This window comes from Ranitomeya variabilis, chromosome 1, assembly GCF_051348905.1.
Source record: "Ranitomeya variabilis isolate aRanVar5 chromosome 1, aRanVar5.hap1, whole genome shotgun sequence".
In the NCBI taxonomy this organism is placed as follows: Eukaryota; Metazoa; Chordata; class Amphibia; order Anura; family Dendrobatidae; genus Ranitomeya; species Ranitomeya variabilis.
Window position 1 is genome coordinate 1165319645 of NC_135232.1, and position 26408 is coordinate 1165346052.

Genomic DNA, 26408 nt, shown 5'->3' on the forward strand with positions numbered 1-26408 from the left:
TCTCAGGGGTATACGGGGGTGAGGGGTGGATGAGGGGTACATGGGGCAGAGGACGGTTCAGGGGTATACAGGGGTGAGGGGTGGATGAGGGGTACATAGGGCAGAGGACGGCTCAGGGGTGCATGGGGCAGAGGACGGCTCAGGGGTACATGGTGCAGAGGACGGCTCAGGGGTACATGGGGCAGAGGACGGCTCAGCGGTACATGGGGCAGAGGACAACTCAGGGCTATACGGGGGTGAGGGGAGGATGAGTGGTACACAGGGGAAGAGGACAAATCAGGGGTACATGGGGCAGAGGGCGGCTCAGGAGTACATGGTGCAGAGGACGGCTCAGGGGTACATGGGGCAGAGGACGGCTCAGGGGTACATGGGGCAGAGGACAACTCAGGGCTATACGGGGGTGAGGGGAGGATGAGTGGTACACAGGGGCAGAGGACGGCTCAGGGGTACATGGGGCAGAGGGTGGCTCGGGGGTACATGGGGCAGAGGACGGCTCAGGGGTACACGGGGCAGAGGACGGCTCGGGTACACGGGGCAGAGGACGGCTCAGGGGTACACGGGGCAGAGGATGGCTCAGGGGTACACGGGGCAGAGGACGGCTCAGGGGTACACGGGGCAGAGGACGGCTCAGGGGTACACGGGGCAGAGGATGGCTCAGGGGTACACGGGGCAGAGGATGGCTCAGGGGTACATGGGGCAGAGGGCATCTCGGGTATACAGGGGTGAGGGGAGGATGAGTGGTACACAGAGGAAGAGGACAGCTCAGGGGTACATGGGGCAGAGGACGCTCAGGGGTACACGGGGTGAAGGGCGGATCAGGAGTACACTGTGATGAAAGTGGATGACCAGTACACAGGTTCAGAGGGCGGCTCGGGTACACGCAGGTGAAGGGTGGATCAGGGGCACACAGGGACAGATCACCGGTACAAGGAGGTGAAGGGCAGATCAGGGGTATATGGGGCAAATCAGGGGTACACGGACGTGAAGGGCGGATGAGCAGTTCAGGGGTACATGGAGGTGAAGGGCTTATCAGGGATACACGGGATGAAGGGCGGATGAGCGGTACACAAGGGCAGAGGACGGCTCAGGGGTACACGGGAGCAAATCAGGGGTACACGGGAGAAGACATCTCAGGGGAATGAATCGAGGATACAAGGGGCGGATGAGCAGTACACAAGGGCAGAGGACAGCTCAAGGGTACATGGAGTGAAGGGTGTATCGGGTACATGGAGTGAAGGGCGGATGAGCAGTACACAAGGGCAGAGGATGGCTCGGGTACACTGGGATGAATCGGGGGAAACGGGCAGAGGACGGCTCGGGTACACGGAGAGCGAATCAATGGTACACGGACACAGATGAGTGGTACACAGAGGGCAGAGGACGGCTCAGGGGTAGATGCGGCAGAGTGTGGCTCGGGTACATGGGGGTGAAGGGCGGATGAGTGGTATACAAGTGCAGAGGACGGCTCAGGGGTGCACAGGGATGAATCGGGTACACGGAGGGCCAAGGGCGGCTCAGGGGTACAGGGATGAAGGGCGGCGTATGGGCAATACACAAGAGCAGAGGATGGCTCAGGGGTAAATGGGAAAGAATCAGGGGTACACTGGGGCAGAGGATGGCTCGGGGTACACGGGGAAGAGGGCGGCTCAGGGGTACACGGGTACGAATAAGGGTTACACGGGTGAAGGGAGGATGAACGTTACACAGGGTCCAAAGATGGCTCAGGAGTACATGGGACCGAATCAGGAGTACATGGGGGGGCAGAGGACACAAAAGAGCTACACGGGGTGAATCAGGGGTACAAGGGGGCAAGTCAGGGGTGCACAAGGGGTATATTGGGGCAGAGGACACAAAAGGGGTACACAGGGTGAATCTGGTACAAGGGGGCAAATCGGGTGCACAAGGCGGAGGGCGAATCAGGGGTACATGGGGCGGAGGTTGGCTCAGGGATACACTGGGCTGGCTCAGGAATTTCACAGGGAAGAGGGCGGATCTGGGGTACACTGGGGAGAAGGGTGGCTCAGGTGTACACAGGCGGAAATCAGGGATAAGTGGGGGGAGCGTGGTTCAGGGATACATGAGACAGAGGACGGCTCAGGTGTACACTGGGGTGAATCGGGTACACGGGGAAGACTAGGGCTCAGGGGTACATGGGGCTGAGGGAGGCTCAGGGGTACACAGGAGTGAATCAGGGGTACATGTGAGAAAGAGGATGGCTCAGGGGTACACGAGGTGAAGGGCAGATCTGGGATACAGTGGGGAAAAAAGTTCTCGCACTTAAAAAGATGAGCAAGGCCTGTAATTGACATCATAGGTAGACCACAACTATGAGAGTCAAAATGAGAAAACTAATCCAGAAAATCACCTTGTCTGATTTGGAAGATTTGTTTTGCAAATTATGGTGTAAAATAGTATTTGGTCATTACCAAAAGTTCATCTCAATATTTTGTTATATATCCTTTGTTGGCAATGACAGAGGTCAAACGTTTTCTCTAAGTCTTCACAAGGTTGGCACACACTGCTGGTGGTATGCTGGCCCATTCCTCCATGCAGATCTCTAGAGCGATGTTTTGGGCCTGTCACTGGGCAACATGGAGTTTCAATTCCCTCCAAAGGTTATCTATGGGGTTGAGATCTGGAGAAAGTCTAGGCCACTCCAGGACCTTCATATGCTTCTTACGAAGCCACCCCTTCGTTGCCCTGGCGGTGTGCTTGGGAAAGAACCATCCACATTTCATCTTCAATGCCCTTGGTGATGGAAGGAGGTTTGCACTCAAAATCTCACGATACATGGCCCCATTAATTCGTTCATGTACACGGATCAGTCGTCCTAGTCACTTTGCAGAGAAACAGCCCCAAAGCATGATGTTGCCACCCCCATGCTTCACAGTAGGTATGGTGTTCTTTGGATGCAACTCAGCATTCTGTCTCCTCCAACACGACGAGTTTTGTTTCTAACAAACAGTCCTACTTTGGTTTCATCAGACCATATGACATTCTCCCAATACATTTCTGGATAATCTAAATGCTCTGTAGCAAACTTCAGACAGGCCCGGACATGTACTGGTTTAAGCAGGGGGACACGTCTGGCACTGCAGGATCTGAGTCCCTGGCGGCGTACTGTGTTACTGATGGTAGCCTTTGTTACGGTGGTCCCAGCTCTATGCAGGTCATTCACTAGGTCCCCCCGTGTGGTTCTGGGATTTTTGCTCACCGTTTTTGTGATCATTTTGACCCCACGGGGTGAGATCTTGCGTGGAGCCCCAGATCGAGGGTGATATATCATTGGTCTTGTATATCTTCTATTTTCTTATTATTGCTGCCACAGTTGATTTCATCACACCAACCTTCTTGCCTAATCCAGATTCAGTCTTCCCAGCCTGGTGCAGGGCTACAATATTGTTTCTGGTGTCCTTCGACAGCTCTTGGTCTTCACCATAGTGGAGTTTGGAGTGTGACTGTTTGAGGTTGTGGACAGGTGTCTTTTATACTGATAACAAGTTCAAACAGGCGCCATTACTACAGGTAATGAGTGGAGGACAGAGGAGCCTCTTAAAGAAGAAGTTACAGGTCTGAGAGAGCCAGAAATCTTCCATGTTTTTAGGTGACCAAATACTTATTTTCCACCATAATTTGCAAACTAAATATTCCCAAATCAGTCAAGGTGATTTTCTGGATTTGTTTTCTCATTTTGACTCTCATAGTTGTTGTCTATCTATGATGTCAATTACAGGCATCACTCATCTTTTTAAGTGGGAGAACTTGCACAGTTAGTGGCTGATTAATACTTTTTTCCCCCACCGTACATGGGGGTGAAGGTGGATGAATGGTACACAGGGGTGAATGGCAGCTCTGGGGCACACGGCGGTTGGATCAGTGGTACACAGTTTAAGGGCGGATGAGCGGTACACAGATGGCAGAGGACAGTTCAAGGGTACACGGGGCGAATCGAGTACACGGGGCAGAGGGTGGCTCAGGAGTACATGGGGTGAAGGGTGGATGAGCGGTACACAGAGAGCAGAAGATGGCTCAGGGGGTACATGGGCGTGAAGGGTGAATCGGGTACACCGGGGTGAAGGGCGGATGAGCGGTACACAAGTGCACCAGACGGCTCAGGGGTACACGGGGATGAATCAGGGGTACATGGGGGCAGAGGGCAGCCCAGTGGTACAGAAGGGCAAAGGACAGCTCAGGGGTACCCCACGCTATACTCTATTAGTTTTAGGGTGTCCATTGTTTGGGGGGTCTCTCCAGTCTTTGCAATATGAGGTGGTTAGTGGTTGTAGGTTCTCAGTGATGGGGTGCTTCAGGGTGTGCTGTATGAGATGATCATTGGTTGGGGTCTTCCTAGGCTGTGCTGTATGAGTTGGTCCTTGGTTGCAGGGTCACCAGTCAAATCAAAGAATGTTAGAGTTGGAAGAGACCTCAAGGGTCATTGTGTCCAACCCCCTACCCAGTGTCGAGCTCTCCCCAGAGTGTGCTATATGAGATGGTTGGTGTTAGTAGTGTCTCCAATGTTGGGGTCTCTCCAGGATGTGCCATATGAGGTGTTCATTGGTTGTATGTTCCTCAGTGATGGGCTGCTTCAGGCTGTGCTGTATGAGGTGATCAGTGGTTGAGGTCTTCCCAAGCTGAACTCTATTAGGTGGTCATTGGTTTTAGGTTCTCCAGTGTTGGGGTCCCCAGGGTGGATAAAAATCAATGTTTTTTTAAAAAAATCAAAAAAATCGGATTTTTTTGATTTAAATCGGATTTTTTTGATTTAAATCGGATTTTTTTCAATAAACTGCTTTTTGAGGAAAATATTTTACCATCCAAAGGTTCTTCCATCATGAGATAAAGCTGAGTTGTTTAACTCAGTAGAATAAAGGCTGTATATGTGTAACATTCACAATGCCATGCTCTTCCAGAGGTTTCTGTAGGATGCTGACTATCCAACAAGTTTGGGCATGTCAACTGAATGGAAAAAGAAACTAAACCAAAAGTGAAACCAAGCTAGAAGTGTGGAATTAAAGGGGCAGTATGAACAAAATGTGGAGGCTATTAATAGTTTATACAATTAAGACATGCTGCTTTTAAACACCTACCTATTGCCATATAGTAAAACAAAAAAGATTTTTACTTACTTTGGGGTCCCCCCCTCACCCTGGCGTTAGATCGTTGCCCCTAGTTTCGTCCGTGTAACTATGGGCGCACATGCGCACTGCTCTCACTTCTCATTTTAATCGTGATTTATATTAAAAAAAACCTTTTGATTTAAATCAGTGATTTAAATCATGATTAAAATCATGATTTAAATCGATCCGATTTAAATAGAAAAAAATCTTTTGATTTAAATCGTGATTTAAATCATGATTTAAATCGGCGTGATTTAAATCAATCCACCCTGGGTCCCACCAGACTGTACTATATAAGGTCCATTGGTTGGCGTCTCCCCAGGCTGTACTGTATTAAGTGATCATTGGTCTCCAGTGTTGGGGTCTCTTCACGCTGTACTATATGAGGTGGCAATTGGTTGTAGGTTCCTCAGTGATGGGATGCTTCAGGCTGTGCTGTATGAGGTGATCAGTGGTTGAGGTCTCCCCAAGCTGTACTGTATTAGGTGGTCATTAGTTTTATGGTCACCAGTGTTGGGGCTTCTCAAGCGTTGCTATATCAGGTGGTCGGTGGTTGGATCATCCCCAGTGTGACGACACAGTATTTTATCTTAATTAACCAGTCGCCTATTTTCAGTAAGGCATGAGCACATGAGCCCTATGGATACTTTTGGGAAAGCCATGATTCGGACCCACTGGTCACCTGACTCCATGGAGATGTTTGGAGAGGCCAGGCTGTGACCCTCCGGTCACATGGCCTTGTATCTCAATGGACTGTCATCTTCCTAAGCTTGTCATTACCATGCATGCCACAGGTGGGTTAGTCAGCCCTGGAAGCTCTGAAGTCACAGCTGCTCTTATCCCGGCGAGTCAGCGGAAGTGTGAGATTCTATAATTTGCACCATCTTGGATATTTTGCTGGAACTGTTCTATGTGCTACTTGCCTGTTTTGAGGTTCAATAAAGTATTGCCACACTGTTTTACCCTCACCTTGTGTTGTCTGAATAGTATTACAACCACGGTAAAAGGAGAGGGGGCCTTCGGTGGGATGTGCCCTGGTCCATGCGGTTTCAGGCTAGCGGACCAGAGCACCTGTTGTCCCCAGTGTCTCCATAGGTTCTGCTATAGGAGGTCATCAGTGGCTGTAGTGTCTCCAGTGTTGGGGTTTTCCAGGGTGTATTATATGAGGTAAACGGTGATTGGGGTCTCCTCGAGCTGTACTGTATGAGGTGGTCAGTGGTTGTGGGGTCTCGAGTGTTGGGGCCTCCAGGCTGTGCTGTATGTGGTAGTCGGTGATTGTAGTCTTTAGTTGGAGGCAGACACAATAGGCAGGAAGAGTTGGGGCAGGGAGGTGGGGGACCCTGTTGTCTAGCATGTTGCAGGCTCCTATATCCGGTGCTGGCCGTGGGACAATAGAACATTCCTGGAATAATAACATCTTCTGGCATCTTCAAATAAAATTTCAAGTAACTATGAGATGAAGGATCCTGGAGGCAAAGTGCTTAACCCCCATCCCTGCCAGGCGGCTGGTACATGGGCGTATAGATGGGTGCTATGGGCTTACTTTGGGCTGTATACAGCTTTCCAGTCATCTTCATCTCTATGGTATCAGATCATTTACTGGCCATATAACAGCTCTGCACTGGCCTCAACCATCGAAACCACTGCAACCCCGAGTATTACTGCCTGCACATAGCCGCCAACAGCAGTCAATGAGTTAAAGAGATGCCGGACGATTACGACTTCTAATTACAGGAAGCAAAGGACAATATAGAGAATGATGTAGAACCCCAGCAGATATCTCCTGATAGGAGTTATCAAATTGCCACTGTCTGGTCACCAGGGAGTCCTGCCCGGTGGTTGGGGAGTCCTGCCCGGTGGTTGGGGAGTCCTGCCCGGTGGTTGGGGAGTCCTGCCGCCTGGTGGTTGGGGAGTCTTCTCTGGCTGTCACAAGTCTTTTCTGGTCAAGATAGTGATAGCCGCACCATTTTTGGGTACAGAGATAAGAACTGAAAACAAAGAATTCAATGAGTCCTGAGTTGTGGCTCATGTTGATCTATTTTTCATCTATCTCCTGAACGTGTCTTATACAGTATATAGGTCACCATGATCATGACCCAATGTCACTGGATGCCTTTACATCTCAATGTTTTTCCCTCTAGGGCTGTTTTCACTTATGAGAAGAAATGGAGCTTGAAGCTGCTGGACTCTGGAGGTGAGAAGCAGAAGACTTGTGTGTTTGTCGCTTTCCTATTGCATCCCCCATACTTATCATATCAATTACCTAATTTTTTGCTGGGTTTTAATTAATTTAGTTTAATATTTGCCCCTAAGAAGGGTACCACCAATGGCTCCAAACATAGTCTATGTAATAATACAATGGTGACACCTCATGAACCGCTTGTGGAGGCGCACAGCATTGCCAGAGGACTGGACATCTGCAGGTATGGAGAGCTGCTTTGGGACAGTAATGCTAAAGGCCTTGACATCTCTGTGGGTATATAGGGCTCCTCTGGAACAGCAATGCCTGAAGGACTGAATGTCTTCAGGTATAGAGAGCTTGTCTGGCACAGCAGTGCCGGAAGACTGAACATTCGCAGGTATGCTGAGCTTCCCTGGCACAGCAATGCAGAAGGACTGGACATCTACTGAAATAGAGGGCTCTTCTAGCAGAGCAATAACAGAGGACTGGACATTTGCTTCTATGGTGGGCTCCCCTAGCAGAGCAATGACAGGAGGACTGAACATCTGCTGCTGTGGAGGGCTCCTCTAGCAGGTCAATGACGGAGGACTGGACATCTGCTGCTATGGAGGGCTCCTCTAGCAGAGCAATGACAGGAGGACTGAACATCTGCTGCTGTGGAGGGCTCCTCTAGCAGGTCAATGATGAGGACTGGACATCTGCTGCTATGGAGGGCTCCTCTAGCAGAGCAATGACAGGAGGACTGAACATCTGCTGCTGTGGAGGGCTCCTCTAGCAGATCAATGACGGAGGACTGAACATCTGCTGCTATGGAGGGCTCCTCTAGCAGAGCAATGATGGAGGACTGAACGTCTGCTGCTATGGAGGGCTCAACTAGCAGAGCAATGATGGAGGACTGAACATCTACTGGTATGGAGGGCTCCTCTAGCAGAGCAATAACTTGTTGGTCTCCTTAGAGTGCTTCAGTTGGTAATTTCTCATCCAGGCCTGACACTAGACATGGGATCCATTCTAAAGAGGTTTTTGGTAATAGCTCACTAACAACGGGTCCCATCTTCTGTGCGTGTTCTGGAGTTACATGACCTTCCTGCACCTCCACATCAAGAGTGTGGATGCCTAGAGGTCGCACAGCAAGGACCTTCAGCTACAACCAGTGTCTGTGAGAAACTGGTCACATGGAGCTGCAGCTAGACCTCTTATGGGGTCGTCAGTGATTGATGACAGCTTTCTAGCATTATTGGGCGATTTTTAAGCTTAGTGAAGCCAAGCAGCCATGGTTGCTAGTGTTACTTCAGTGAGTCTCCACGAGTCTATGACCATCACTCAGCAAGTGGTCCTGTCCTTTCATGCACCCAGGATGTCTTGCTCCACGCATGGTGGCCTTCATTAATCTCTGTGGGAATGTGCAGATAATATCTGAGTTTCCCACACTGCTCCAAATAAAAAGATGTCTGCGAGGAAGATAACAAGTCTACATGCTCCTTTGGTTATTCTCGTACATGTGGACGCTCTCTACCCACAGACGCTGTCTCCATTTACATCGCCAGATGCATGAACCAAGAGGATGCTGGATCTTATCTCCTGAGAATCCGAGCCCCCGACCTCTTCGATCCATCTCATCTGACATGCATGCTCATAATAATCTGTGGATAGATGCTTCCATCCATGCAATCCCCGGAAACTGCTCGGTATTTTCTCACATAAAAGATTAATAATGAGGGATGTGGGATGTCATCTTCCTGGATTAAGTAGTCCTTCTCATTATAGTACAGTCCTGCAGCCTCCTATTCTGGGAATCTCCTGGGAGGAAGGATCATGGCCCCCATCCTCACTCACAGCTGGGACAGTTCACCAGTCTTGGCCCCCCACCCTGCTATATAAACACCAGCGTCCCCTCCACACATTCCGCCGGGTGACTTCTGCTAATGGCCACAGTGTCCTGTAAACATCAGCTTCCTCCAATATTGCCCTTCCCAGTGAATCGTGCTTCAGTCTCTTCCTTCTGACTTGTATTGGAATGGCACAAAAAAACTGAGAAAAAAAGACAAATTGGACATAATTTCACGCAGAACCTCAAAATGGGTCGGAAACAATTGTTGGCGCCCTCCTCTTAATATTTGGCTGCACACCCTTTGAAATAAATAACTGCATACAATCGCTTCCTATAACCATGCACAAGCTTCTTACACCTCTCTGCTGGAATTTTGTAACATTCATCTTTTTTTTTTTTTGCAAACTGCCCCTGGTCTCTCATGTGTGAAGGCGCCTTCTCCCAATACCGATTAAGATCTCTCAACATGTGATCAATGGGATTTAGATCCGGCTCCGCTTTGTTTCCATCCATTTCTGGGGGCTTCATGAAGTATGTTTGGGGTCATTGTTCTGCTGGAAGACCCATGGCCTAGGATCCAAACCCAGCTTTCTGACACTGAGCACTACATTGTGACCCAAAATCCTTTGGTAATTTTCAGATTTCATGATGCCTTTGCACGCAGTCAAGGCACCCAATGTCAGAGGCAGCAAAATAACCCCAAAACATCTGTGAACCGCCACCATATCTGACTGTAGGTACTGTGTTCTTTCCTTGTAGAAATCATAGGCCTCATTCTGTTTTTGGTAAACAGTAGTGGATGTACTTTACCAAAAAGCTCTATCTTGGTCTAATCTGTCCACAAGATGCTTTCCCAGAAGTATTTTGGCTTACTCACATACATTTTGGCAAACTGCAGTCTAGCTTCTCTATGTTGCTGTGTCAGCAGTGGGGTCCTCCTGGGTCTCATGCCATAGCGTTTCATTTCATTCGCATGTGGAAGGATAGTTTGCGCTGACACTGATGCACCCTGAGCCTGCAGGACAGCTTGGATTTCTTTGGAATTTGATTGGAGCTGTTTATCCACCATCTGGACTATCCTGCGTTGTTACCGTATTTTTCAGACTATAAGATGCACTTTTTTCCTCAAAAAATGTGGAGGAAAATGGTGGTGCGTCTTCTAGTCCGGATGTACTGGCCGGCTCTGGCTGTGGTGGGTAGGTGGGGGAGCAGCGGGTCACGGGAAGCTGGAGCCGGCGGCTGTGGTTAACTCCTGTGCCCACTTCTAAGGAGAAATGAATATTCACTGCATTCCACGCCCATGGGTGTGGGCAATGAATAGTCATTTCTCTTTAATAGCATCTTTGTATGATTGGCCCCCAACCCCGGTCCTGGTATGCATGGCCCCATCTTTATGATTGGCCCCCACCACCCCCATCCTGGTATGCATGGCTCCATCAGAAAACATTAAAAAAAACATTGCAATTACCTTCCCGACGCTCCCTTGCAGCATCCTGTTCCAATACCAGCAGCTGCTTTATGCTTGTAAGCAGCACACGTGACATCATGCGCTGCTTGCAAGCCGAAGAGCAGCTGCCGGACTACTCACTGCTCTGCATGCCGGGACTGTGCTCGCAGCTGAAATGAATTTTCACCTCTCCACGTGAATATTCATTTCTCTTATGTAGCGGCACACGTAATGTTTTGTTTTTTTTAATCTTGTCTCATGGGGCCATGCATACCAGGACGGGGGTGGTGTGGGCCAATCTTAAGGATGGGGCCATGCATACCAGGAAAGGGATGGGAGCCAATCATACCAGAATAGGAATGGGGCCATGCATACTAGGATAGGGATGATGGATCCATGCATACCATGGTAGGGAGGAGGGGGCTATGTGTATCAGGATAGGGTGAAGGGACCATATATACCAGGATAAGGGACATTAAGTACAGAATTGACCACATTTTTTGCTTCAATTTTTTTCCCCTAATTTCCTCCTTTAAAAACTATGTGCGTCTTATGGTCCAGTGCGTGTTATAGTCTGGAAAATATGGTACCTATTAATTATTCCCTGCTGTCTAGGGAGATTAGCTACAGTGCCATGGGTTGTAAACTTCTTTTTTAAAACTTTGTTTACTTATTGAATATATTGAATATGTAAAAAGAAAGCCCTACAATCACAAGGTACTGTCCAGGCCGCGATAGCTACGAAGAGACAGTCACTGGGAAGGAAATGACAACCATAGAAATAAACTCATTACTCAAATCCTGAAAACTGTGCAGAATAATAACAGCATTTAAGCATTAAAGAGCAGGATGTGACAATGCATAGCCCTACAGAAATACAGAGTGATTTAGGCTGAGAGTAGCCATCCAGATAAAATGTTTCATGGAATTAACAAAGAAGAAATAAGAAAAAAGCAGAAAGGAGAAGAGCAGAAGAAGCAGCATGAGGGGAGGATAAGAAGGGGTTGTGGAGGGAAGAAAGGCAATATGAAATGGTGTTCCCGGATGGGTCCAAAGAGCACAAATCCAGCAAAGGCCAGAGAGTCGTCCGACGTTCTAAATTCCATCCACTAAAACTAGGTTTTGTAGAAACGATCATATTAATCGTAGCTGTGAGTTCTTCCATTAACATCACCTCAGGGATGGGAGACTGTTGTTGCTGTATCTTTCTTCCAGAGCGGACAGGACGCACGCACTTGCAGTCACGATTACATTTCTTAATATCGAGTTTGTAGGTTTTTAAGGGGATATCACAGTGATGGAGAAGAAAAAGAGCCGGGTAAATGTCTGAAATTAGATTTTTTTATTTTACTTACTTTCCCCAAAAAGGGAGAGAGAACGCTGCAGAATCAGAAAGTGTGTAACGTATCACCTTGTCCTCTCCACATCTCCAACACAAGGGACTCTCCTCGAGAAAGATAGAGTCCAAGCGAGACGGGACCAGGTTATAAACGTCTAAATTATGTTGCGCGCTGTTGACAAAAAAACATCAAAATCTCTGGAGATTGGCTTGTAACCTTGAGATTGTGGATATTTTTCAACAATTCTTGTTCTCAAGTCCTCAGATCATTCTCTTCTCCATTTTCTGTTCTCCATGCTTAGTGCGGCACACACAGACAAGATTGCAAAGATTGTACCAACTTCTCCCCCTTTTATCTGGTTTCAGTGTGATTTTCATATTGCCCACACCTGTTACTTGCCACAGGTGAGTGTGAACGAGCATCATATGCTTGAAACAAAGTTGCTTACCCACAATTTTAGAAAGGTGACAACAATTTTGTCTGGCCCATTTTTAGTGTTTTGTGTGAACTTATGTCCAAATTGTCTTTTTCTTCTCATTTTTTTGTGTTGTTCCAATACACACAAAGGAAATAAACACGTATATAACAAAACATGTGTAATTGCAATCATATTCTGGGAGAAATACTTCATTTTCTGGAGCAATTTCAAGGGTGCCAACACTTTTAGCCATGACAGTATCTGTCCCCAGAAATGAGCAGGTCACAGGAGAGGAGGCCTCAGTCAAGGAGCACTCAAAACAAGTCAGGAGAATGTGCAGGACACAAGAGTTGAGTTCTTACATGAGGAGCATCCAAAAAAGTTCCCAGGAATGTGCAAAACATGAGAGGAGGAGGCCTAAGATGCACAGTTTGCAAAAAAGTCCCTGGGAATTATCAGGACACAAGAGTTGAGGCTTCAGGTGAGCAGTATCCAAAAAAAGTCCCCAGAAATGTTTAGGGCACAAGATATGAAACTTCAGACAAAGAGCATCCAAAAAAGTCCCTGGAAATGTCCAGGACATGAGAGATGAGGCCTCAGTAAAGGAGCATCTAAAAAAGTCCCCGGGAATGTGCAGGACCGAAGACCTGAGACCCGAGACTAAGAGCATCCAAAAAAAGTCCCTGGAAATGTCTAGGACACGAGAGATGAGATCCGAGACATGGAGCATTCAAATAGTCTCCCAGAATGTCCAGCACACGAGATATGAAACCTCAGAGCATTCAAAGGAGTCTCCAAGAATGTGAACTTCTTCATGGAACTGACAAGGAAGGAACATGTAGTTTAGCATGGGGTACATTTATTGTACCAGATCTGCTGATGTTCCCGACAGGCGGAGAAGAACAGGCAAAAAGGAAGGCAGTGATCAGTGCTGGTGGGGAACGGAGGACCCCGACCAACCCTCAGTCTCATATGTGCTACACATGGAGGCATCACACCCTCCTGCACTTGGTACTCGCCGCCATAGCATCCCTGGAGAGGACTTACCCTGCTGGTCAAACTGGGGAGAGAGCTGTAATACTGTAGGATAGAATAAACGTGTGCACCAAAACCGAAAGGTGCACACGTGTGTGATGTATGTGCTGTGTGTTATGGAGGGGTGTGTGATGTATGGAGTGTGTATTATGGAGGGGTGTGATGTATGTACTGTGTATTATGGAGGTGTGTGATGTATGTGCTGTGTGTTATGGAGGGGTGTGATGTATGTACTGTGTATTATGGAGGTGTGTGATGTATATACTGTGTGTTATGGAGGGGTGTGATGTATGTGCTGTGTATTATGGAGGGGTGTGATGTATGTACTGTGTATTATGGAGGTGTGTGATGTATGTGCTGTGTGTTATGGAGGTGTGTGATGTATGTACTGTGTATTATGGAGGTGTGTGATGTATATACTGTGTGTTATGGAGGGGTGTGATGTATGTACTGTGTATTATGGAGGTGTGTGATGTATGTGCTGTGTGTTATGGAGGGGTGTGATGTATGTACTGTGTATTATGGAGGTGTGTGATGTATATACTGTGTGTTATGGAGGGGTGTGTGATGTATGGAGTGTGTATTATGGAGGGGTGTGATGTATGTACTGTGTATTATGGAGGTGTGTGATGTATGTGCTGTGTATTATGGAGGGGTGTGATGTATGTACTGTGTATTATGGAGGTGTGTGATGTATGTGCTGTGTATTATGGAGGGGTGTGATGTATGTACTGTGTATTATGGAGGGGTGTGATGTATGTGCTGTGTATTATGGAGGGGTGTGATGTATGTACTGTGTATTATGGAGGTGTGTGATGTATATACTGTGTGTTATGGAGGGGTGTGATGTATGTACTGTGTATTATGGAGGTGTGTGATGTATGTGCTGTGTGTTATGGAGGGGTGTTATGTATGTACTGTGTATTATGGAGGTGTGTGATGTATATACTGTGTGTTATGGAGGGGTGTGATGTATGTACTGTGTATTATGGAGGTGTGTGATGTATGTGCTGTGTGTTATGGAGGGGTGTGATGTATGTACTGTGTATTATGGAGGTGTGTGATGTATATACTGTGTGTTATGGAGGGGTGTGATGTATGTACTGTGTATTATGGAGGTGTGTGATGTATGTGCTGTGTGTTATGGAGGGGTGTTATGTATGTACTGTGTATTATGGAGGTATGTGATGTATATACTGTGTATTATGGAGGTGTGTGATGTATGTACAGTGTATTATGGAGGTATGATGTATGGAGTGTGTATTATGGAGGTGTGTGATGTATGTACAGTGTATTATGGAGGTATGTGATGTATGGAGTGTGTATTATGGAGGTGTGTGATGTATGTACTGTGTATTATGGAGGTGTGTGATGTATGTACAGTGTATTATGGAGGTATGTGATGTATGTACAGTGTATTATGGAGGTGTGTGATGTATGTACAGTGTATTATGGAGGTGTGTGATGTATGTACTGTGTATTATGGAGGGGTGTGATGTATGTACAGTGTATTATGGAGGTGTGTGATGTATGGAGTGTGTATTATGGAGGTGTGTGATGTATATACTGTATATTATGGAGGTATGTGATGTATGGAGTGTGTATTATGGAGGTGTGTGATGTATATACTGTGTATTATGGAGGTGTGTGATGTATATACTGTGTATTATGGAGGTGTGTTATGTATATACTGTGTATTATGGAGGTGTGTGATGTATGTGCTGTGTATTATAGAGGTGTGTGATGTATGTACTGTGTATTATGGAGGTGTGTGATGTATATACTGTGTATTATGGAGGTGTGATGTATGTACTGTGTATTATGGAGGGGTGTGATGTATGTACTGTGTATTATGGAGGTGTGTGATGTATGGAGGGTGTATTATGGAGGTATGTGATGTAGATTATGGATGTATATGAGGTATGTGGTGTGTATTATGGAGGTGTGTGATGTATATACTGTGTATTATGGAGGTGTGTGATGTATGGAGGGTGTATTATGGAGGTGTGTGATGTATGTGCTGTGTATTATGGAGGTGTGTGATGTATATACTGTGTATTATGTAGGAGTGTGATGTATATACTGTGTATTATGTAGGAGTGTGATGTATATACTGTGTATTATGGAGGTGTATTATGGAGGTGTGTTATGTATATACTGTGTATTATGGAGGTATGTGATGTATGTACTGTGTATTATGGAGGTATGTGATGTATATACTGTGTATTATGGAGGTGTGTGATGTATGTACTGTGTTTTATGGAGGTATGTGATGTATATACTGTGTATTATGGAGGTGTGTGATGTATGTACTGTGTTTTATGGAGGTGTGTGATGTATGGAGGGTGTATTATGGAGGTGTGTGATGTATATACTGTGTATTATGGAGGAGTGTGATGTATGTACTGTGTATTATGGAGGGGTGTGATGTATGTACTGTGTATTATGGAGGTGTGTGATGTATGGAGGGTGTATTATGGAGGTGTGCGATGTATGTACTGTGTATTATGGAGGGGTGTGATGTATGTGCTGTGTATTATGGAGGTGTGTGATGTATGTACTGTGTATTATGGAGGTGTGTGATGTATGTACTGTGTATTATGGAGGGGTGTGATGTATGTGCTGTGTATTATGGAGGTGTGTGATGTATATACTGTGTATTATGGAGGTGTGTGATGTATGTACTGTGTATTATGGAGGTGTGTGATGTATGGAGGGTGTATTATGGAGGTATGTGATGTGTGTACTGTGTATTATGGAGGGGTGTGATGTATGTGCTGTGTATTATGGAGGAGTGTGATGTATGTACAGTGTATTATGGAGGGGTGTGATGTATGTACTGTGTATTATGGAGGGGTGTGATGTATGTACTGTGTATTATGGAGGTGTGTGATGTATGTACTGTGTATTATGGAGGAGTGTGATGTATATACTGTGTATTATGGAGGTGTGTTATGTATATACTGTGTATTATGGAGGTGTGTGATGTATGTGCTGTGTATTATGGAGGGGTGTGATGTATGTGCTGTGTGTTATGGAGGGGTGTGTGATGTATGGAGTGTGTATTATGGAGGGGTGTGATGTATGTACTGTGTATTATGGAGGGGTGTGATGTATGTACTGTGTATTATGGAGGGGTGTGATGTATATACTGTGTATTATGTAGGAGTGTGATGTATATACTGTGTATTATGGAGGTGTGTGATGTATGTGCTGTGTATTATGGAGGTGTGTGATGTATGTACTGTGTATTATGTAGGAGTGTGATGTATGTACTGTGTATTATGGAGGTATGTGATGTATGGAGTGTGTATTGTGGAGGTGTGTGATGTATGTACTGTGTATTATGGAGATGTGTGATGTATATACTGTGTATTATGGAGGTGTGTGATGTATATACTGTGTATTATGGAGGGGTGTGTGATGTATGTGATGTGTATTATGGAGGAGTGTGATGTATATACTGTGTATTATGTAGGAGTGTGATGTATATACTGTGTATTATGGAGGTGTGTGATGTATATACTGTGTATTATGGAGGGGTGTGATGTATATACTGTGTATTATGGAGGTATGTGATGTATGGAGTGTGTATTATGGAGGTGTGTGATGTATGTGATGTGTATTATGGAGGTGTGTGATGTATATACTGTGTATTATGGAGGGGTGTGATGTATATACTGTGTATTATGGAGGTATGTGATGTATGGAGTGTGTATTATGGAGGTGTGTGATGTATATACTGTGTATTATGGAGGTATGTGATGTATGGAGTGTGTATTATGGAGGTGTGTGATGTATGTGATGTGTATTATGGAGGTGTGTGATGTATATACTGTGTATTATGGAGGGGTGTGATGTATGTACTGTGTATTATGGAGGTGTGTGATGTATATACTGTGTATTATGTAGGAGTGTGATGTATATACTGTGTATTATGGAGGTGTGTGATGTATGTACTGTGTATTATGGAGGTGTGTGATGTATGTACTGTGTATTATGGAGGTGTGTGATGTGTGTACTGTATGTTATGGAGGTGTGTGATGTATGTACTGTGTATTATGGAGGTGTGTGATGTATGTACTGTGTATTATGGAGGTGTGTGATGTATATACTGTGTATTATGGAGGGGTGTGATGTATGTACTGTGTATTATGGAGGTGTGTGATGTATGGAGGGTGTATTATGTAGGAGTGTGATGTATATACTGTGTATTATGGAGGTGTGTGATGTATGTACTGTGTATTATGGAGGTGTGTGATGTATGGAGGGTGTATTATGGAGGAGTGTGATGTATGTACTGTGTATTATGGAGGTGTGTTATGTATATACTGTGTATTATGGAGGTGTGTGATGTATGTGCTGTGTATTATGGAGGGGTGTGATGTATATACTGTGTATTATGGAGGTATGTGATGTATGTGCTGTGTATTATGGAGGTGTGTGATGTATGGAGGGTGTATTATGGAGGTGTGTGATGTATGTGCTGTGTATTATGGAGGTGTGTGATGTATATACTGTGTATTATGGAGGTGTGTGATGTATATACTGTGTATTATGGAGGTATGTGATGTATGGAGTGTGTATTATGGAGGGGTGTGATGTATATACTGTGTATTATGGAGGTATGTGATGTATGTGCTGTGTATTATGGAGGTGTGTGATGTATATACTGTGTATTATGGAGGTGTGTGATGTATATACTGTGTATTATGGAGGTGTGTGATGTATGTGCTGTGTATTATGGAGGGGTGTGATGTATATACTGTGTATTATGGAGGTATGTGATGTATGTGCTGTGTATTATGGAGGTGTGTGATGTATGGAGGGTGTATTATGGAGGTGTGTGATGTATGTACTGTGTATTATGGAGGTGTGTGATGTATGTGCTGTGTATTATGGAGGTATGTGATGTATGTGCTGTGTATTATGGAGGTGTGTGATGTATGGAGGGTGTATTATGGAGGTGTGTGATGTATGTACTGTGTATTATGGAGGTGTGTGATGTATGTGCTGTGTATTATGGAGGTATGTGATGTATGTACAGTGTATTATGGAGGGGTGTGATGTATGTACTGTGTATTATGGAGGTGTGTGATGTATGGAGGGTGTATTATGGAGGGGTGTGATGTATGTACTGTGTATTATGGAGGTGTGTGATGTATGTGCTGTGTATTATGGAGGTGTGTGATGTATGCTGTGTATTATGGAGGTGTGTGATGTATATACTGTGTATTATGTAGGAGTGTGATGTATGGAGTGTGTATTATGGAGGTGTGTGATGTATGCTGTGTATTATGGAGGTGTGTGATGTATATACTGTGTATTATGTAGGAGTGTGATGTATGTGCTGTGTGTTATGGAGGGGTGTGATGTATGTACTGTGTATTATGGAGGTGTGTGATGTATGCTGTGTATTATGGAGGTGTGTGATGTATGTGCTGTGTATTATGGAGGTGTGTGATGTATGTGCTGTGTATTATGGAGGTGTGTGATGTATATACTGTGTATTATGGAGGTGTGTGATGTATGGAGGGTGTATTATGGAGGTGTGTGATGTATGTGCTGTGTATTATGGAGGTGTGTGATGTATGGAGTGTGTATTATGGAGGGGTGTGATGTATGTACTGTGTATTATGGAGGGGTGTGATGTATGGAGTGTGTATTATGGAGGGGTGTGATGTATGTACTGTGTATTATGGAGGTGTGTGATGTATATACTGTGTATTATGTAGGAGTGTGATGTATATACTGTGTATTATGGAGGTGTGGGTGATGTATGTACTGTGTATTATGGAGGTATGTGGTGTGTATTATGGAGGTATATGAGGTATGTGCTGTGTATTATGGAGGTGTGGGTGATGTATGTGCTGTGTATTATGGAGGTGTGTGATGTATGGAGTGTGTATTATGGAGGAGTGTGATGTATGGAGGGTGTATTATGGAGGTGTGTGATGTATGGAGGGTGTATTATGGAGGTGTGTGATGTATGTACTGTGTATTATGGAGGGGTGTGATGTATATGCTGTGTATTATGGAGGTGTGTGATGTATATACTGTGTATTATGGAGGTGTGTGATGTATATACTGTGTATTATGGAGGTATGTGATGTATGTACTGTGTATTATGGAGGTGTGTGATGTATGCTGTGTATTATGGAGGTGTGTGATGTATATACTGTGTATTATGTAGGAGTGTGATGTATATACTGTGTATTATGGAGGTGTGGGTGATGTATGTACTGTGTATTATGGAGGTATGTGGTGTGTATTATGGAGGTATATGAGGTATGTGCTGTGTATTATGGAGGTGTGGGTGATGTATGTGCTGTGTATTATGGAGGTGTGTGATGTATGGAGTGTGTATTATGGAGGAGTGTGATGTATGGAGGGTGTATTATGGAGGTGTGTGATGTATGGAGTGTGTATTATGGAGGTATGTGATGTATGTGCTGTGTATTATGGAGGTGTGTGATGTATGCTGTGTATTATGGAGGTGTGTGATGTATATACTGTGTATTATGTAGGAGTGTGATGTATGTACTGTGTATTATGGAAGTGTGTGATGTATGCTGTGTATTATGGAGGTGTGTGATGTATATACTGTGTATTATGGAGGTGTGTGATGTATATGCTGTGTATTATGGAGGTGTGTGATGTATGTACTGTGTATTATGGAGGTGTGTGATGTATATACTGTGTATTATGTAGGAGTGTGATGTATGTGCTGTGTATTATGGAGGTATGTGATGTATGGAGTGTGTATTGTGGAGGTATGTGATGTAGATTATGGATGTATATGAGGTATGTGGTGTGTATTATGGAGGTGTGTGATGTATGCTGTGTATTATGGAGGTGTGTGATGTATGTGCTGTGTATTATGGAGGTGTGTGATGTATGTGCTGTGTATTGAGGTGTGTGATGTATGCTGTGTATTATGGAGGTGTGTGATGTATGTACTGTGTATTATGGAGGAGTGTGATGTATATACTGTGTATTATGTAGGAGTGTGATGTATATACTGTGTATTATGTAGGAGTGTGATGTATATACTGTGTATTATGGAGGTATGTGATGTATGTACTGTGTATTATGGAGGTGTGTGATGCATGGAGTGTGTATTATGGAGGTGTGTGATGTATGCTGTGTATTATGGAGGTATGTGATGTATGTACTGTGTATTATGGAGGTGTGTGATGTATGTACTGTGTATTATGGAGGGGTGTGATGTATATACTGTGTATTATGTAGGAGTGTGATGTATGTACTGTGTATTATGGAGGAGTGTGATGTATATACTGTGTATTATGTAGGAGTGTGATGTATATACTGTGTATTATGTAGGAGTGTGATGTATATACTGTGTATTATGGAGGGGTGTGATGTATGTGCTGTGTATTATGGAGGTATGTGATGTATGTACTGTGTATTATGGAGGTGTGTGATGTATGTACTGTATGTTATGGAGGTGTGTGGTGTATATACTGTGTATTATGGAGGTATGTGATGTATGTACTGTGTATTATGGAGGTATGTGATGTATGTACTGTGTATTATGGAGGTGTGTGATGTATGTACTGTATGTTATGGAGGTGTGTGATGTATGCTGTGTATTATGGAGGTGTGTGATGTATGTACTGTGTATTATGGAGGGGTGTGATGTATATACTGTGTATTATGGAGGTGTGTGATGTATGGAGGGTGTATTATGGAGGTGTGTGATGTATGTACTGTGTATTATGGAGGTGTGTGATGTATATACTGTGTATTATGTAGGAGTGTGATGTATGTACTGTGTATTATGGAGGAGTGTGATGTATATACTGTGTATTATGTAGGAGTGTGATGTATATACTGTGTATTATGTAGGAGTGTGATGTATATACTGTGTATTATGGAGGTGTGTGATGTATATACTGTGTATTATGGAGGTGTGTGATGTATGTACTGTGTATTATGGAGGGGTGTGATGTATGTGCTGTGTATTATGGAGGTATGTGATGTATGTACTGTGTATTATGGAGGTGTGTGATGTATGTACTGTATGTTATGGAGGTGTGTGGTGTATATACTGTGTATTATGGAGGTGTGTGATGTATGTACTGTGTATTATGGAGGGGTGTGATGTATATACTGTGTATTATGGAGGTGTGTGATGTATGGAGGGTGTATTATGGAGGTGTGTGATGTATGTACTGTGTATTATGGAGGTGTGTGATGTATATACTGTGTATTATGTAGGAGTGTGATGTATATACTGTGTATTATGGAGGTGTGTGATGTATATACTGTGTATTATGGAGGTGTGTGATGTATATACTGTGTATTATGGAGGGGTGTGATGTATGTGCTGTGTATTATGGAGGTGTGTGATGTATGCTGTGTATTATGGAGGTGTGTGATGTATGGAGTGTGTATTATGGAGGTGTGTGATGTATGCTGTGTATTATGGAGGTGTGTGATGTATGTGCTGTGTATTATGGCGGTATGTGATGTATGGAGTGTGTATTGTGGAGGTATGTGATGTAGATTATGGATGTATATGAGGTATGTGGTGTGTATTATGGTGGTTGTCCTTCTCTTTACTTGCTACATGTCCGGATCTCGCCCTGTAACATACTTGTTATTTTGCAGTGGGAGGTTTGGATGAACTGACCCGGAGATTCAGTAAGAACCTTGTTCAGTATGGGCTGTGCCGAGTCCATGACCCGAATACCGGGGTGCAGAGGGTCGTCCTCATACACTGGGTATGTACCCCATGCGTGTGTGCTCCAGAACATAGACCAATAACCACAGGTAGTGAAACCCAACTGTGACCAATCACAACTTGTGTAGCCCGTGTGCTTCTTGTGTACCTCAAACACTAGTCCCACTGCATGTACCCCAATATTGCCATATATCATGTGGGTCTATAGCCTGGATCATGAGGAGCCCAAGACCCAACCTCTATGTATGGAAGTTGGGGTAAGAGTGGTGGTCCTGTGGATAGAATTGGCAGGATGTATGTTGTGGTTGGTGGTTGTAGAGACACAGTGGGGGTCACTGGTAGTGGGGATCTCCACCCCCATGCATGCTTATGGTTTCTGTGCCTGGCAGGTCGGGGATAACGTGGACATGTCCCGGAGAGAAGTCACTGCTCAGCATCTTCCCTCCATCCGCAGATTCTTCAAGGTGAGGAACTTCAGTATTTGGTGGGTTTTAGGGTAGTGACCAGTTATGGTGGCTGATTAGTTCACATTGACGTCTGGTGTACTTCTCGATTGATTTGTTGTGATTTTTATCCTAAATCTGAGGTGGTCCTACCCTCCTGGCTGACCCCGTGTCTCTTCTTTCTGCTCCTTCAGGAGGCAAATGTGCTACTGGGTGCCCAGAAGGTTGAAGATGTCACTCAGGAGCAAGTTGCACAGGCTCTGAGCCGGGTACCACCACCTGCAAGGGCTTTCCAGAGACCCCGGATCGCTGGCTCTCGTGAGGTGGTGGTAAGTCCTAATTTGGTTGAACTAATCAGACTAAAAGGATTACTAAAGGGCCGGGTAGGACTTATTAGACTGGTGCGAATCCTTGGGCTGGTGGGATGGCATCTCTGGATGTTATATGTAGTAGTTTCTGATAAATTGATGTATTCAGGGTACAAACTACATGAAGACGAACCCGGCGGCGGAGATGAAGATCAGCAGGAGGGAGGCGTTCTGGCAGAGGTCAGAGGTGAGTGTCCATGGATGGGATCGGGCCGCTCCTGGGAGGACTCTAAGGGTACTGTCACACAGTACCATTTTGATCGCTACGACGGTACGATTCGTGACGTTCCAGCGATATCCATACGATATCGCAGTGTCTGACACGCAGCAGCGATCAGGGATCCTGCTGAGAATCGTACGTCGTAGCAGATCGTATGGAACTTTCTTTCGTCGCTTGATCTCCCGCTGACATCGCTGGATCGTTGTGTGTGACAGCGATCCAGCGATGCGTTCGCTTGTAACCAGGGTAAACATCGGGTAACTAAGCGCAGGGCCGCGCTTAGTAACCCGATGTTTACCGTGGTTACCAGCGTAAACGTAAAAAAACCAAACAGCACATACTTACATTCCGGTGTCTGTCCTCCGGCGTCTCAGCTTCTCTGCACTGTGAGCGCCGGCCAGCCAGAAAGCGAGCACAGCGGTGACGTCTGACGTCACCGCTCTGCTTTCCGGCTCTGCTGCTTACACAGTGCAGAGAAGCAGAACGCCGGGGACAGACACCGGAATGTAAGTATGTACTGTTTGGTTTTTTTACGTTTACGCTGGTAACCAGGGTAAACATCGGGTTACTAAGCGAGGCCCTGCGCTTAGTAACCCGATGTTTACCCTGGTTACCCGGGGACTTCGGCATCGCTCCAGCGCCGTGATTGCAACGTGTGACCGCAGTCTACGACGCTGGAGCGATAATCATACGACGCTGCGACGTCACGAATCGTGCCGTCGTAGCGATTAAAATGGTACTGTGTGACGGTACCCTTAGGCACTAGACTCCTTGTGTCAACGTTTATAGAAAAGATGAACACTTGTACCATGCCACTAATGGGGTGCCTTTACGACCCTATTATATAAAGGTGACACTGATTATTGTGCAGAGAGAAGAGGAACGGAGGAAGGAGATGGAGCGGATGAGGCTGCAAGAAGAGCGGCTTAACCTGGAGCGAGACCGCATCCAGAGAGAGAGACTGGAAGAAGAGGAACGAGATCGTCGTATCCAGGAGAAGGAGAAACTGGTGGAGGAGCAGAGGTAACTGCTGGGATAGGATTATATACAGTATCACTTGTGATACTGCATCTAATCCGTACATGCATGATGGTATATTTACTGTATCTAACCTGACCACGTCTTGCAGTATTACCCAGGATCAGATGCTGTATCTAATGTCACCATTAATTATACCATATTTACGCTATCTAACCTTATGACATGTAATATTGTCATGGTGGCCTTTCTGGATTGATCAGCGTTGCCCCGTTTCTGTACAGGAAGGAGCAGGCGAGGATGGAGGCTGAGCGCCGGAGGCTTGAGAAGGAACGCTGGGTGAGAGGATCCAAGACGGGACAATTCCCTCTCTCCTCGACAGATATCACTATGCCTATCTACCTAAAGGGTTCCCTGCTCTAGTTCTGCAGGGGGCACTTACCTTTTGTGCATATCTATCTGTCCTACCCTTATCGCAGGGTTTCCCTCTCTCCTTCTGCATGGACTCTTGCCTCCTGTAAACATCTCTCCGTCCTGCCCCTCCTGTGGAGTTTCCATCTCTGTAGCAGGGGCTCTTATCTATTGTACAGATTTTGTCAAGTCTTCCCATCTATAGGGTTTTCCTCTTTCTTCCTGCAGGGGCTTTTTACCATCTGCAGACATCTCTTGGTCCCACCTCTCCGGCAGTGTTTCCTTGTTCCTGCAGGGGCTCTTGCTGCCTGTGTACGTCTCTTCATGCTTTCCTGTCTCCCGGTCATGCCCCCTCTGTAGGATTTTCCTTTCTCATCCTGCAGGAGCTCTTTCTTCCTGTGAACATCTCTTTCCTCTCTCCCCATGCAGGGGCTCTTACTGCCTGTTCATATCTCTGTCCTGTCCCTCCAGCAGAGCTTCCCTTTCTCTTCCTGCAGGAGCTCTTTCTTCCTGTACACATTTCTCTGTCCCACCCCTCCTGTGGGGTTTTCCCTCTCTCAGGGGCTCTTTCCTCCTGTACATTTCCCTTTGTGCCGCCCCTCCAGCAGGAATTCTCACTCTCCTTCTTCAGCAGCTTTTTCCTCCTGTGGGGTTTTCCTCTCTTTCCCTGCAGGGGCTCTTACTGCATCTTCCCATCTCTCTGCCTCACCTCTCCTGCAGGGATTCTCACTCTTCTTGTAGAAGCACTTTCCTCTTTTACACATATTTCTAAGCCTCTCCATTCTCCTCTCCTCCTTCAGGGTCCCTTTCTTTCTGTAGACATCTCTCTGACCCATCCATTCCAAGGGGTTTCCCTTTCTCCTCTTTCAGGGGCTCTTTCCTCTTACACACATATCCTCCATGCCTCCCCACCATAAGTGATACTCGCTCTCCTCTTTCAGGGGCTCTTTCCTCTTATACACATGTCTCCTCCATGCCTCCCCACCATAAGGCATTCTCACTCTCCTCCTTCAGGGGCTCTTTCCTCTTATACACGTCTCCTCCATGCCTCCCCACCATAAGGGATTCTCACTCTCCTCCTTCAGGGGCTTTCTTCCTGTACACGTCTCCTCCATGCCTCCCCACCATAAGGGATTCTCACTCTCCTCCTTCAGGGGCTCTTTCTTCCAGTACACGTCTCCTCCATGCCTCCCCACCATAAGGGATTCTCACTCTCCTCCTTCAGGGGCTCTTTCCTCTTATACACGTCTCCTCCATGCCTCCCCACCATAAGGGATTCCCCCTCTCCTCCTTTAGAGGCTCTTTCTTCCTGTACATGTCTTCTCCATGCCTCCCCACCATAACGGATTCTCACTCTCCTCCTTCAGAGGCTCTTTCTTCCTGTACATGTCTCCTCCATGCCTCCCCACCATAAGGGATTCTCGCTCTCCTCCTTCAGAGGCTCTTTCTTCCTGTACACATCTCCATGTCTCCCCACCATAAGGGATTCTCACTCTCCTCCTTCAGAGGCTCTTTCTTCCTGTACACATCTCCATGTCTTCCCACCATAAGGGATTCTCGCTCTCCTCCTTCAGAGGCTCTTTCTTCCTGTACATGTCTCCTCCATGCCTCCCCACCATAAGGGATTCTCAGTCTCCTCCTACAGGGGCTCTTTCCTCTTATACACGTCTCCTCCATGCCTCCCCACCATAAGGGATTCTCGCTCTCCTCCTTCAGAGGCTCTTTCTTCCTGTACACATGTCTCCTCCATGCCTCCCCACCATAAGGGATTCTCATTCTCCTCCTTCAGGGGCTCTTTCCTCTTATACACATCTCCTCCATGCCTCCCCACCATAAGGGATTCTCACTCTCCTCCTTCAGAGGCTCTTTCTTCCTGTACACATCTCAATGTCTCCCCACCATAAGGGATTC

At 45.8% G+C, this 26408-nt stretch overlaps 1 protein-coding gene across 1 annotated transcript in view; it reads left to right on the forward strand.

Annotated features, from left to right (window-relative positions):
• LOC143793463 (uncharacterized) overlaps nucleotides 1-26408 on the forward strand; it is a 47618-nt gene that overhangs the window by 11269 nt on the left and 9941 nt on the right. Inside the window, exons 2-8 of the mRNA XM_077280453.1 lie at nucleotides 7259-7311; nucleotides 22005-22117; nucleotides 22467-22541; nucleotides 22715-22849; nucleotides 22998-23075; nucleotides 23980-24131; nucleotides 24371-24425. Of these exons, the coding sequence (XP_077136568.1) occupies nucleotides 7259-7311; nucleotides 22005-22117; nucleotides 22467-22541; nucleotides 22715-22849; nucleotides 22998-23075; nucleotides 23980-24131; nucleotides 24371-24425 (661 nt within the window). The remainder of the gene's footprint in view (nucleotides 1-7258; nucleotides 7312-22004; nucleotides 22118-22466; nucleotides 22542-22714; nucleotides 22850-22997; nucleotides 23076-23979; nucleotides 24132-24370; nucleotides 24426-26408) is intronic.